Below are 12,123 nucleotides of genomic sequence, written 5' to 3'. Positions count from 1 at the left end.
GAAGAGAAGAGCGAGGCATGACTGAGTGTGTTTTTGAGACAGAGAGGAATATGACTGATCTATTTTAATCTGTGACACTGAGTCATCACCGACAGCTCTCACTGATTTGCAAAAATAAAAAAAGAGGTTGAAGAGGACCAGACATTGAGGTTTGTGACAGTTGGATCCAGTGGTCTAACACTGGTTAATGCAGGTGGAGGCGTCTTTTGTTCTGGTCTTGTACCTGAGATGCTGCAGGGCCACCACGACTGAAGAAAAATTGTTATTCGGCTTGGGAAGCCTTCAGTAATTTTTCTAATATTTTCCCCAGTGGGTCCCTCTTAATCCTCTCAGCCTCATAAATAGCACATTATTGAATTTACACTATTAGTTCATAGCCTTGAACTGGTCGAGTAATAGAAACCTGCCTAATTGCTGGGTCGTGCTGGGATAATTAACTGAGAAAAGAAGAACTGGGGAGACCCATTTTGCATCTGAGGTAATGTTCTCACTCTTTAAACTGCATTTCAAGGAGAACATCATCATTGCATCTTTCATCAAGCTCACCTCTCAGTTAGGCAGAGCAACGGGGGACACTGAGCTGTGCTAATTTTCATTTTCTTCTTTCTTTTTTTTCCAGTGACTGTCTCCTGTGTCTTTTGATGATGTGAGTGAGATATCTTTTAAATGTGCTAATAGGAAGTCATGATTGTTCGGGGCTAAAACGGGATATTGTTCAAATCAATGATTCTTCTTCTTAGGGTGCTAATTGCTGAGGCAGCCCCGCGCTCCACTAACCTTAACACAACTATAATAACAGCTCTCTTCAGACAAGATGTGGCCGTGAAGTTGTGTGTTTTGTTTCCATCAAAACAATAGGCTATGTATTAATCATTAAATTATTTTTGGCTTTTTTCCTTCAGTGTGGCTGCTGTTGTTCTCATTTCTGTGGTAGGCCTATTTGCTGAGTCTTTTACTGAACAAAAGCCAGCTTTTTTGTGGCATTCTAAGTAAAAAGGCTAAAGAGACGCTCAATAACTAGAGGATTTGATTTTGTTGCTTTTATCTGCATTACTGACATTTTCGAAAGCTGATGGTGTCTCCTCTGCATTATTATGGGTGAAGTTGAATTCTGAATTGTTTGGCACACGTTGCTCCATTATTAATACCTCTATTAATAAACAGTTATGGTTTCTACAGCACCGCTTAAATACTACAGCGGTAGGAGCCTTAAGGGGATCACAGATCAGATCTAATTAGCCGTACCTAATACAAGAAGGAAATGTCTTTATATTTATCCCGTTCATGAAACTTCTTTTTGCCCTCAGGTTTTGATGAAGGAAAATGTCCCGAAGGGCCCATATACACAGGAACAGGGCACTACATAGCTGCTCCTCCAGTTGGGTGTTATGGTGTTTCCAAAAAAGCTCTTTGCAGCTTCTCCAGGGGAACGTGGGGTATAGGTTTTCCATAAATGCTTCACAGATAAATAAAACCAGAGAGCTGGATGCTTCGTCGTCCATTTCAATCGTCCTGTCACTTTAAAACAACAAACTCCTTGTTTCTGACAATTATGTCACTGACTTGTGCAGAGCAGAGTATTTCTACAACATTTTAAACACACTAGTCACTCTGTAGCAAAAACTACCTACTAACTGATGCTAGTGCGTCTTCATACCAGCTTCCATCATTTCTTGTTTTTTGTTCTTTATTCCTGCTTCTTCCTGCCTTCCAGGAAGAATAATAGCCAACCTGCAATTTACAGAACATAGAAGTAACATTATGGGACCTCCACCCCCCCCCCCAGTCTCACCATCCCTGGTCTCTGAGGAGCACAGAAGCAAAGGTACTTCTTTAAATGTTACAAGGCTACAACCTTTGCCTTCAGAAGCTACATCTGCCTCTATTTGATTGAAGGGAATGGGTTTGCTCAATTATTCATTAAGTAAGCATGAAGCTTTCTAATGTTCATCGGCTGCTTTCTCCAGCGTGACCCCTCCCCCAAATGCCCTGCAGCTTTCAGTTATCTGTTGAAGAAGAGGGATGATGAGACCGTTTCATAATTTTTTTTTCTTCATTACTGCTTTGTTGTTTTTATGTGGTCCATGTTGGCTTTTCATCTCAGTAGATAACTGCTGCAACCCTCAAGTAAACTATCCCTCACACTCTGGCCTGGGTCTCTGTGATTGAATTAGCCTTTGCTACAGCTATCTCCCATGCTGGCAGTCACGGTGAATTTCACCATGTGAGACAACATGATAAAAGACAGGATTTGATTTGTATTCATGAAGCACTTAGGAAGTTCAAAGGGAAGTTACAGAGCAGAACAGAGAGTACTGGGTCCTCTCAGACAGTGTCTATTTTAGATATCACAATTTCACCTTAAGTGACAGTACCAGTGATATTGCTTGAGGTCATCGATCGGCTTCCTGTCATATTTTGGTCTGAGGTTATTTTGATGCACGCATTTCGGAAGGCCTCCCACCCCCCCTCAGGTCAGAATTGTAAAAACACCAGGGAGTGTGGGACAACTCATGTGTCCTGGTGACACGGCCCACAGTTTGTGCCACGTAAAAAGAATACAGCGATCAACCAATATGAGTTTTGTGCTCCAGCTGCAGGCTGTGATTCCAAATTGTCTGGGGGCTCGCTGCCAGTTAGCAGAGTTATTGCCTGAAAAGAACAGTTTACTGAGAGTGAATTCGTCTAAAATTGCCATGATGGATTGTGGTTTCATATTGATAAGGATCTTTCAGCAGCCTCTCTGATGAATTTTCAAACTGAATACAGATGTATAAGCAGAGCAACATCACACCACCAATGCATATGAATATTGATCCATGCAAGCTGAAGTAAAGGTTGATATGACACGGGAGACAAACTCAATCGAGTGTACAATGCTCTCTAGCCCATTATTTTCTTTCCTTTTGACAATTCACGGCCCTCTGGCTCGTGTAATATTTAGTCTTTGGACATGTCAAATTTGGAGAGGTGAAGGAAATTGGAAGTGTGCATTCAGTGGGAACTGGCAATAGCCACAGACTGATTAGACTGTTAGTGCTCTGGGTAGGGATTCACTGGTGATTTTTTTCTGGGGATGGTGCAATACACATTAATTATAATCAAGGAGATAGATAACCGATGCTGGTATACATTTGTAGAAAAGTGAGAATCTTTATCTCAACATTTAGAATGACAAGTGATGGAATGTAACTTAAGTACAATTTGATCAAGTGCTGCACTTAAATCTGGAATGCAAGACCTTTTTTCATATAAATGTGCATCTGCTACATTTGAGCTCTAGCCAAATGAGTTCACACAATGCTGATTAAGTCTGTCACTGTCAGATAAATAAAGTATATTGGAGCTTTTCAGTCTGACATCTGTGGAGAATTTCTGTGATGGTGCACATTGTAGCGATATGTTTTAGCTTCGGATTTGTTTTCCAGACCAGAAGTGGAGATTGTCCATACAGATGGAGAGGTGGAGTAGGCTGCAGCAGCTAGGAGTATGGTAGAAGCTGTGGAGTGTTAAATACGTCGACAGTGTTTGTGTAATTATGCTCACTGCCAGAAGGGGGAGACAAAAGCTCTACACTGCGGGTTTAAGTACAATTTACTCCCGCTTGTACTCTACTTGAGTATTTTCATTTTCTACTGCTTCCACTCCACAACATTTTTCAAATATTTCACTTTTTTTCCACGATATTTTTAAAAAATTCATTTCAAAAGAATTTTATCAGACAAAGAAAACACAGATATCGAATATCGGTTCCAATAATCGTCAAGGCCCATGATCGGTTAACCTTAACTTTAGGTGCTTGGCATGCGAGCAGAGTGAGAAGGGAAAGAAAGAGCAATCAGGGTGATGACAGCAAACTGAACTCTTGTGTGCATATAACTCTGGTTGTAAAGACGCGTGGAACTAAGCAGCGCAAGCTGTGTTAAATCATCGTGTTTGCACAGTTTAACAGCCCAGATCCAGGCATTTGCATTTATATTGAAGCGTTTTCTAGTCTTCCATAGTTTCTTACAGCTATAGATAAAAGGTGAACGCGTGACTGCAGAAATGCAGTACACTGTGTCATAACCTTAAGTTTAGGGGGGACTTGAGGACCTGAACCCACCACCTCCAACTGCAGAAGTGTTCATGAGCAAGGCAGCTCTTCGTGCTTCACTGGAGCCACTACTGGTTGGTTCCCAGACAAAGCGCCAATGGGAAAGGGAGCGTTTGTGTTCGCTCCACTTTCTCTGGACTGGAAGGATGAGTGATTTTCTCTCTATTACCACTTCTTTACGCTGAGAGCGGATTTGTGTCACACTGTGTGACACAGCTGGGTAGCTTTTGCTCCTTGTGCACAGGCTCAGCGGGCTTGTAGAGATTTGAGGCGGAGAACCTCCTGACCGTCACACAGGGTGGGGTTCACTCCATCCCCGTGCGCCGCCCCGCCCCCGCGCTTGGCGCTGTCCGGTGCTCTGGTGCTGAACGCTGGGAACGACTACAACCAGCTGCCTGCAGCGCTGTGCACTGCCTGCACACTGACGTGCTTCATGAGACCAAGTGACGGATATCCCAGGATGAAAAATCTTTAAGTTCAGAGGGGTCCACTGGAAGGATTGCATCGTGGATAACTATGAAGGAAACGGTTTTCAAGTGTTTCTGTGTTCGTTTTTAAAATTTTCCACCAACTCCTTGAGTCGCTTGGAGGTAAATAACTTGCCACAAACATGATTAGGTATTTTTTGCTATGCTGCCTTCTGACGCCCGCTGCTGGATATCAAACACAGGAGCGACTGCCTTTCTTTCACGGGCATGTTTTTGAGAACTCTCCGACGGCTTCTAAAGTAAACGGACTGAGCATTCCAGCGAGGCGCATCAACGCGCAAAAATGGTGCCCAGTCTCCGGGATGCACTTCAAACTGTATGGAAACGGCAGCGAAGATTTCCGAGCCTTCGCCCACCACAAGCGGGGAAATCTATTGCTTAAAACTTCCAGGGTCTTAGACAGAGAGGCTCGCTCAGAATACCTGCTGAGCGTGGCTCTGTGTTGCCAGATCTGCGTGTCGGAGACTGTCGTCTTCGAGGTTGCCTCGGTAAAAGTGGACGTTCTGGACACCAACGATCACGAACCGACTTTTCGCAGTGCAGACACCGTCCACATAACTTTAGATGACACTACAGCTCTTCGCAGTGTGGTTTACAGGCTGCAGGCTGTCGACGCAGACAGCGGCAACAACGCGCAGTTGACATACAGTTCCATCCCTAAAAACGGCAGTTTCTATGTGGTCCCGAAAACGGGTGAAGTTTTGCTGGTTGACTCCATCCTGGGGCTCCCATCCCAAGTCAAATTCAGTGTTTTTGCCAGAGACCACGGATGGCCCCCTCTGACCAGTAAAGGTTTAGTTGTTACTATTGCGCCACAGCGGTGGGCGACGCGTCCTGCTCTATTAGCGGTGCCAGGGAGGGCAGGACGCTCGCCCAGGGCATTACTTGACCCCAGCGCGGTGGTTTCCCTCAACGTGTCTGAAGATGCCAGCATCGGCTCAGTCATAACGAGCCTGAGTCCCACCAGGTTTCAATCAGCAACCTACGAGTTGGTTTACCCGGAGTCCGAGAGCTCACCGATTACTGTGGGGCGCGACAGTGGAGATATCACGATAACCAAGAGGCTGGATAGGGAGACAGAGCCTTTCGTGGAGCTCACTGTTAAGATTCAGGATAAACGAGGTGTGTAGAATATTCCTCCATTAATCTGCACTTAAGTTAAGTCATGTATCCCCATCCCCCCGTCCCGGGAATTATTTGCATTGTGGTGATGATGCCCTATTTTAGTGGAGTGCTCCACATTGCATGCACATGTTAAAACTGTGCTGCCATCTGGACACCTCACCCTTCATCAGTGGAGCCCCTCAACAGGCCTGACATATCCATCACATCCGTCATACCCGTACAAGGCTGTCAGTGTAGCTGCAGCATGGGATCATTCCACAGGTGCCTCATTATCATCTACCCAGCCACGTACCTGAAATACGAGCTCCGCGTGCAGTTGATTTTTTTTTTTTTTTTTGAGGTGTTTCTTATCCCATTTTTTTCTTATGCAAAATATATGTAAATTCAAATGCTGAAATATTACAAGCTCATTTGTAGAGAGGAGAAGTTTGGTTTTTCAGTTCATATTTAATTGTGGATGAATTATGATGTCATGATTGACACAGTTTGTGACTGTGAAGTTGTTTTCAGAGCTAATCCTTGCAGAGTGGCAAACCACTCCGACCCCCCCACTCTCTCTGTCTCTCTCATCTACTGGCATTGCTCCTCTAATCCTCCCCTCACTCACTCTCTGGTCCCTGGGATTTGAAGCAGCACTGCCTCAGTCAGTCAACCTATCAAATTCTTGGAAGAAAGGTGAAACTCGTGTGTTTCAGTTGTTCTAAGTTTTTGTTTTGCTCCTCTGAAAGTGAGACTTGGTGCTTAAAAACAGCGACGACAACAACAGAAACAAGGAATCAAAATGATTTGCTTTGTAATTGAGCTACATAGTGCGCAGGAAACAGCGTGCACTGTTTTCATTTGAATTGCCTGCTGCTGTTACATTGCACAGCATGTTCTAGATTGTAATTGCATGCCTGATTGGGACACATTCTTGCAAAGGGGCGTCTGGAGGATTTTCAGAGAGAGCAAAAATAGTCAGAATTCTGATTTTTTTTCTTCCACAGATGCATAACAGAAATAAGCCGCTCTAGCCTGACAGATATTCAGATACCTTCCTCCATGTTATCTCTCTCACCTGCAAAATTCTCCTCTCCTGATCAAAGGCATAGCATGTTCTTTATCCTGTGACTACAGCTTTCCAGACAGAATCCTGACAGGAGTCTGGGCGGACAGGCCTTTCTTCTGCTTGTCTCATTCCCAGTCCTTGCGTATACATCTCTGTGAGTCCATTTTAGATGCTTTTGAAAATGATTTTCAGAGATTTAACCTAATCTCCCACGTGAATTCGCTTCTTACCGTTGCATGTGGGTTTTGCTCTGGTGTTGCAATACATTAGACAGTCATTAGAGACAAAGAGAAGGATGAGTGTGCCTGTCTGTAGGTTTTTTGCTTGTGTGCAAGTGTGAGACTGCATAGTCAAAATTAACCGCTAGAGCAATAACAATAGTTTTGATAAGAATTCACGTGTTGCGTGGTCTCTCCTCGCTTCACTACAATGAACACAGTGCTGTCCATGCCGCTGAATGTCTAACAGTAAACACTGTCAGGCAACAGTCTACCCACAGGTCAAACAATGTTCAAGTCAGCAGCACTCAGTGCTAACCTTGGAACTATTTAATACATTATTCACATGAATTGGCTGGAAAAAATGATAGGGACACACTCTGATACAATCCAGCCCCACAGAGACTTCAGAAAGTCTCAGATACAGTTACAACAGTACTAGTACTACCTGTACTATCTGTACTATACATTGATTCTCTTTAGTTGTTGAGTCATCCTGCCACCTTCATTCTAACACAGATGTACCAATACTAATGATCCTCTTCTTGGACAACACTAACGCTTCTCTCCTATATGTAAATGGATACCTAAGTGACTGATTTTCACTCGTGTACTTGTTCATTCGAGTCTCTGTGGGGAAAAAACACATGTGCTTACAGACTGGTGAATACAGACGTAATAAATGTGCTGCGAATGTGTTCATTAACTGGTTAATTTTGGGCACAAAATGCTAATCGCACTGATGTGAGGCTTTCTTATGTTAATACATTTTCTGTGGGTACAGCATTGTGATTAGAGCCATCAGAAGAGCAGTTATTTGGAGATTAAAAAGTCTAGTTTGACACTTAGATATCTCAGATAAATTATTCTGGCACACTGCAGATAAGGCGGAGATGGAACAGCAGTGCTGGATTACTCTCAGTATGGGGTCCATCCTTATTGACTTACTTACCTGAAAGAAAACGTGTTTGCCAAAAACTCATCCTCTGCCCCCCCCCCCCCCCCACAGCTCCAGGACGTGACATGTTTGAACACAGAGCTGTCTTTGTAGTCTGTTGTAGTCATCAAAAAGAGTGTTAAATGGTTTTTATTTGAATAAATATTGGATAATAAGGTCCTGGTGTGCTAAATATGCCATCAAAATGTTTGATTATCAGGACAGAGAATGCAGTGCCAGAGTAGTTTTTCTGCTCTTGACCCAGGAAATGTACAGTTTGTCAAATATTTATAAAAACGTTATACAGGCTTACATACAGCAAAATATGATTTCTTCACATAATCATGAATATAATTAAATTTATCAGTCATGGTTGTGATCATCATGCTGTTTATTGTCACATATCTCTGCTCAGTGTGAACAACAAAATTGTTTAACCACTTTGGCATTTTTCTTTACCCGTACTCATTTCTGAAGTAATATTCTTATATTACATGCTACCACCACGGAGCTTTGATTCATCACGCCACTTACTTTTTAATTACACCCCCACAGTTAGAAATTACTTTCTCTTTTGCAAAAACAAAACAAACATTTTCACTTAATTTCCTCTCTTTTAATTATACTTGGCCCAAAACTTTCTTTAATATAACAAGAAAATTAGGTTGTGTAACTTATCACAGGAGTATATGTTTGGAACATTAATTTTAGACATTAAGATTAGCTTTTTACTGCATGTAAATGGAAGCATTTCAGGACCCCCTGAAAAGCTCTGACACCGTTTCTCCCACTCTGATGCATCTGACTTAGTGGTATCACCTTGTTTGCCTAAGGAGTTTGTTCTTGTTCAGGGCCTCATGAAAGCTTTCCTCTTTCCTCCTTGACTAGATCCCCTGCCAATGTTGAAGGAATATTTACTTTATACCTTTTTCTTATATTCAGTATACCAAAAATCCCTAGAGAAAACAATGAAGGGATATTTTTCTGACATAAACTCTGTGTATCAAACCAGCAGTATAAGGGGGAAAAAAACAAGGTAAAAGCAGTGGAAGTAGGCCATGACTCATGACTCACAGAAACTGGTTGTGCGGTATTGTTTTGAGGAGAGGCATTGAGGGACCTCTACAGCTCTTCCTGTAAAGGATTTTTGCTGGCCCACAGAGGACGTCAGTGCAGATTTGGAATTTTCGCTTTTGGTAGTCCCACCCGAAGAATCTTTTTCTTTGCACTTGAGTAGGAGTCTGTTAATGGTATTTGACGGTTTTAGAGGAGTATCGAACGAGTGGTGCAGTCCTTTGTGAGTTGGACTGGAGGTGGGGATTGGAGTGGTTTCTCCCTCTCCTTTAGGTATCAGTGGGTAGGGTGGCAATAACCTCTTCTCAGCCTGTTTCGTCTGGGGATCTTCTGCTCTCTCTCGGTCTCTCCGTCCTCCTCCCTCTTCCTGTCTCTGTCTCACAGTCAGCATCTCGCATGCCTCATGCTGTCTTTAATCCAATTTCCCCTTTCATATGTGCTTTTTCCTCCCCGTTACATTTGCATATTCCCTTTGTGATGTGAAATGAATTGAGAAGAGACCTAATCTCATTTTTATTTGTAATTTGTGACTGTGGGGCTGTTTATTTAAGTAGAAAACAATTTCATAAAAAGCTGTTTGCATTTATTTAATGTTATTAAAAAAACAATGCTTGTGGTGATTATTATGCTTTATTTTTGTGTGATTGCAAGCATGCTTGTGGATGCATGTGCATATGCATGAGGATTTTATTTCATGTACATGTCTAATTGTGTAAATTCGCTTGTGCATCGGTCTCTTCCTGTGCTAAATGTTATGATTGTCCTTTCAGAGACCCTGCAGCAGAGATTCTCAGATCTGTTGTTTCTGTTGACATGCTGTGAAGCTGTAATATGCCTGCAGCACTTGATTTCTTCTCTGTGGTCTCTCAGATATCAAATGAATGTGCCTATGCAACATCCCTGCAGTCCTCTCTTCTCTACAGTCTTAGCATGTATCTGATGCCATGTAGGAGGGAAGGGGAGTGTGTTTGCTACAGTTTTTTTTTTTGAAGATGGGATTAAGCAGAGACAACAAGAGCAGGGAGAGGAAGAAAAGTAGCTCTCCTGCACATGTATAAGTGATATTTAAATGGGATGCAAGTCAACACTGTCAGGGACACAGAAAGGTCAGTACATGCTGTAATGCTGGGAGCATGGTCAAAAAGCACAGCTTTAAGATCAAGAAGGTTAAGTTAGGCAAAGGTGAAAAACTTGAGTTGGACTGAGAAAGGCTTGGAAGGATAGATGCACAAAAACATGGAGGGAATGTAGAAACTCATGCCTGCGTGAGTCTTTTTCCCGTCTGCCTATAAGCTCAACTGAAGATAAGCAAAGGGCAGCCAGATCAGAGGCAGGGAGTTGTACTGTACTGATGATGAGGTCAGCTTGGTGAAACATAACTGTCAGATGGTTAGAGGGCAGAAGTGAGAAAGTATTGGGCTGGCAGGAGGGGAATGAGGTGTGCATGTACTCTAGCCTGTAGTGCAGAATGGTAGCTACAGGGCACAGGGGGTGGGGGCTTATGGTACTGTACAGCTGTGAAAAGGGCAATGTGTGATTGTATTTGTCTAAAGATTGTTTGCAGGGCAAATGGAGAAAAGATGAAAAGAAAAGTATGACCTGCCCTTGGGAATGGCATGCAGAGAGAAAGCAAAAGATACAGACATAGATAGACAGGATATTGTTTGTTGTCTCCCAAAGCAATTTCTGCCAATAGTGATCTCTTAAACTTGGAACTTAGCCGAATCATTTTTAAGTAAGGTAACACACCCTGGGGATTCTTCAACTACTCCTCCAAATTAAATAACAAAATAAGTTGCCCTTCAGAAGCTTTTTCTAATCTGATCAGACATCCCCATCAGCAACATGACAATCATTTGACTGTGCCCTCCAAAACCCTCTTACAACAGCTAGTGGTTTCTGGAACATAGACATATGCTGTTATTGGGAATTTCCTGAGTCGACTTATTCTTTCCTCTGTCTTCAGAGGACTCTTTCCAGGGTTTGCTGTGGCACTAAAAAGTTAATGACTATAACTGACAGCAGAAAGATTAAATGTTGCCATGACATTATAATGAGAATGAAGGAAACTGCTTTTAATGAGAAATGGTCACAACTCATCCGCTTAATGCGGTCAGTTTCAACCCTGACACCAGATCAAATTGGTGGATTCCTACTATCAGAACAACTAGAAGAGGGGAAGGGGGAAGAAAAACACATAAACACACAAGTCAAGTTTTACTACACTGAGTGCTCAAATGCTGTTGGTTCATGCACACAAGGTACAGCTCCTTGTTTTGATTGATTTGGGGGCATATATAACACACACATACACACACAGACACAAACACATACACACACATACACACATATGTGAATGCAATGCAGAGAGCCAGCACAACAGAACAACATTGTTTATCACAGTGTTGAATGATGGGAAATATTCATGTTGAAACCATCAAAATGTTAATGTATATTGTTTTGAGGCAGTAGCTCTGGTTGTGTATTTGTTTTTCTTGTGGTTGGTTTGTAAGACACTACACCGAGAACTTCTTTGCCTCCTTCTCCAGCAGACTGGAAGTGTGTTGCCATCCTCCCTGGTGAGTCTTCCCTCTCTGGTCCACTCTCTAAACAAACTCGCTGCTGGTGCCGAAATCAAGTAGTTCTCACTGCGTCTATTGTTTCTCCAAGCTCGCTTTGTGTGGAGAGGCTGCCTGGCAGCAGTCCACCCTGCACACACCTGTCCTATTTGCTCTGCTTAGTGTGGAAATACTCCGGCAGCGAAGAACAGCTCCAGAGAAGGAGTGACTCCAAGAGGAGCAGGAGTCGCCGGTGCAGGAGGGACCAGCCAGAGAAATCAGTGTGTTTACCATGTAAACTGCTGCTAACAGTCTGCTGTGTCCGCACCACCACTGGCTGTTTGTTTTACAAACCAGCCATGAGAACAACGTATGAATATAACTTCTGTGCTTGACTCACACTTTTATCTCAAATAGGGCTTCAGTCCTGCACAATTGACACTTCCCATAACTCATCTCTCTAATAATCAAGCCATCCTGTTGTGCTGGCTTTCTGCGCTTATCTCTTGCACACCAATTAATAAAAACATAGGGGTGAATTTATCAAAACATGAGAACTAATTGTATTGCATTATGTGT

At 42.8% G+C, this 12,123-nt stretch overlaps 1 protein-coding gene across 1 annotated transcript in view; it reads left to right on the top strand.

Moving 5' to 3' along the window:
• The first annotated feature begins 4,407 nt into the window (after nucleotides 1-4,407).
• LOC124062406 (neural-cadherin-like) overlaps nucleotides 4,408-12,123 on the top strand; it is an 83,677-nt gene continuing 75,961 nt past the window's right edge. The window contains exon 1 of the mRNA XM_046395151.1: nucleotides 4,408-5,706. Coding sequence (XP_046251107.1) covers nucleotides 4,707-5,706 — 1,000 coding nt within the window. The 5' untranslated portion in view covers nucleotides 4,408-4,706. The remainder of the gene's footprint in view (nucleotides 5,707-12,123) is intronic.

Source organism: Scatophagus argus, chromosome 7 (genome assembly GCF_020382885.2).
Source record: "Scatophagus argus isolate fScaArg1 chromosome 7, fScaArg1.pri, whole genome shotgun sequence".
Taxonomy (NCBI): domain Eukaryota; kingdom Metazoa; phylum Chordata; class Actinopteri; family Scatophagidae; genus Scatophagus; species Scatophagus argus.
The sequence above is the reverse complement of the archived record's forward strand: the minus strand, read 5'-3'. Positions and strand labels throughout refer to the sequence as shown.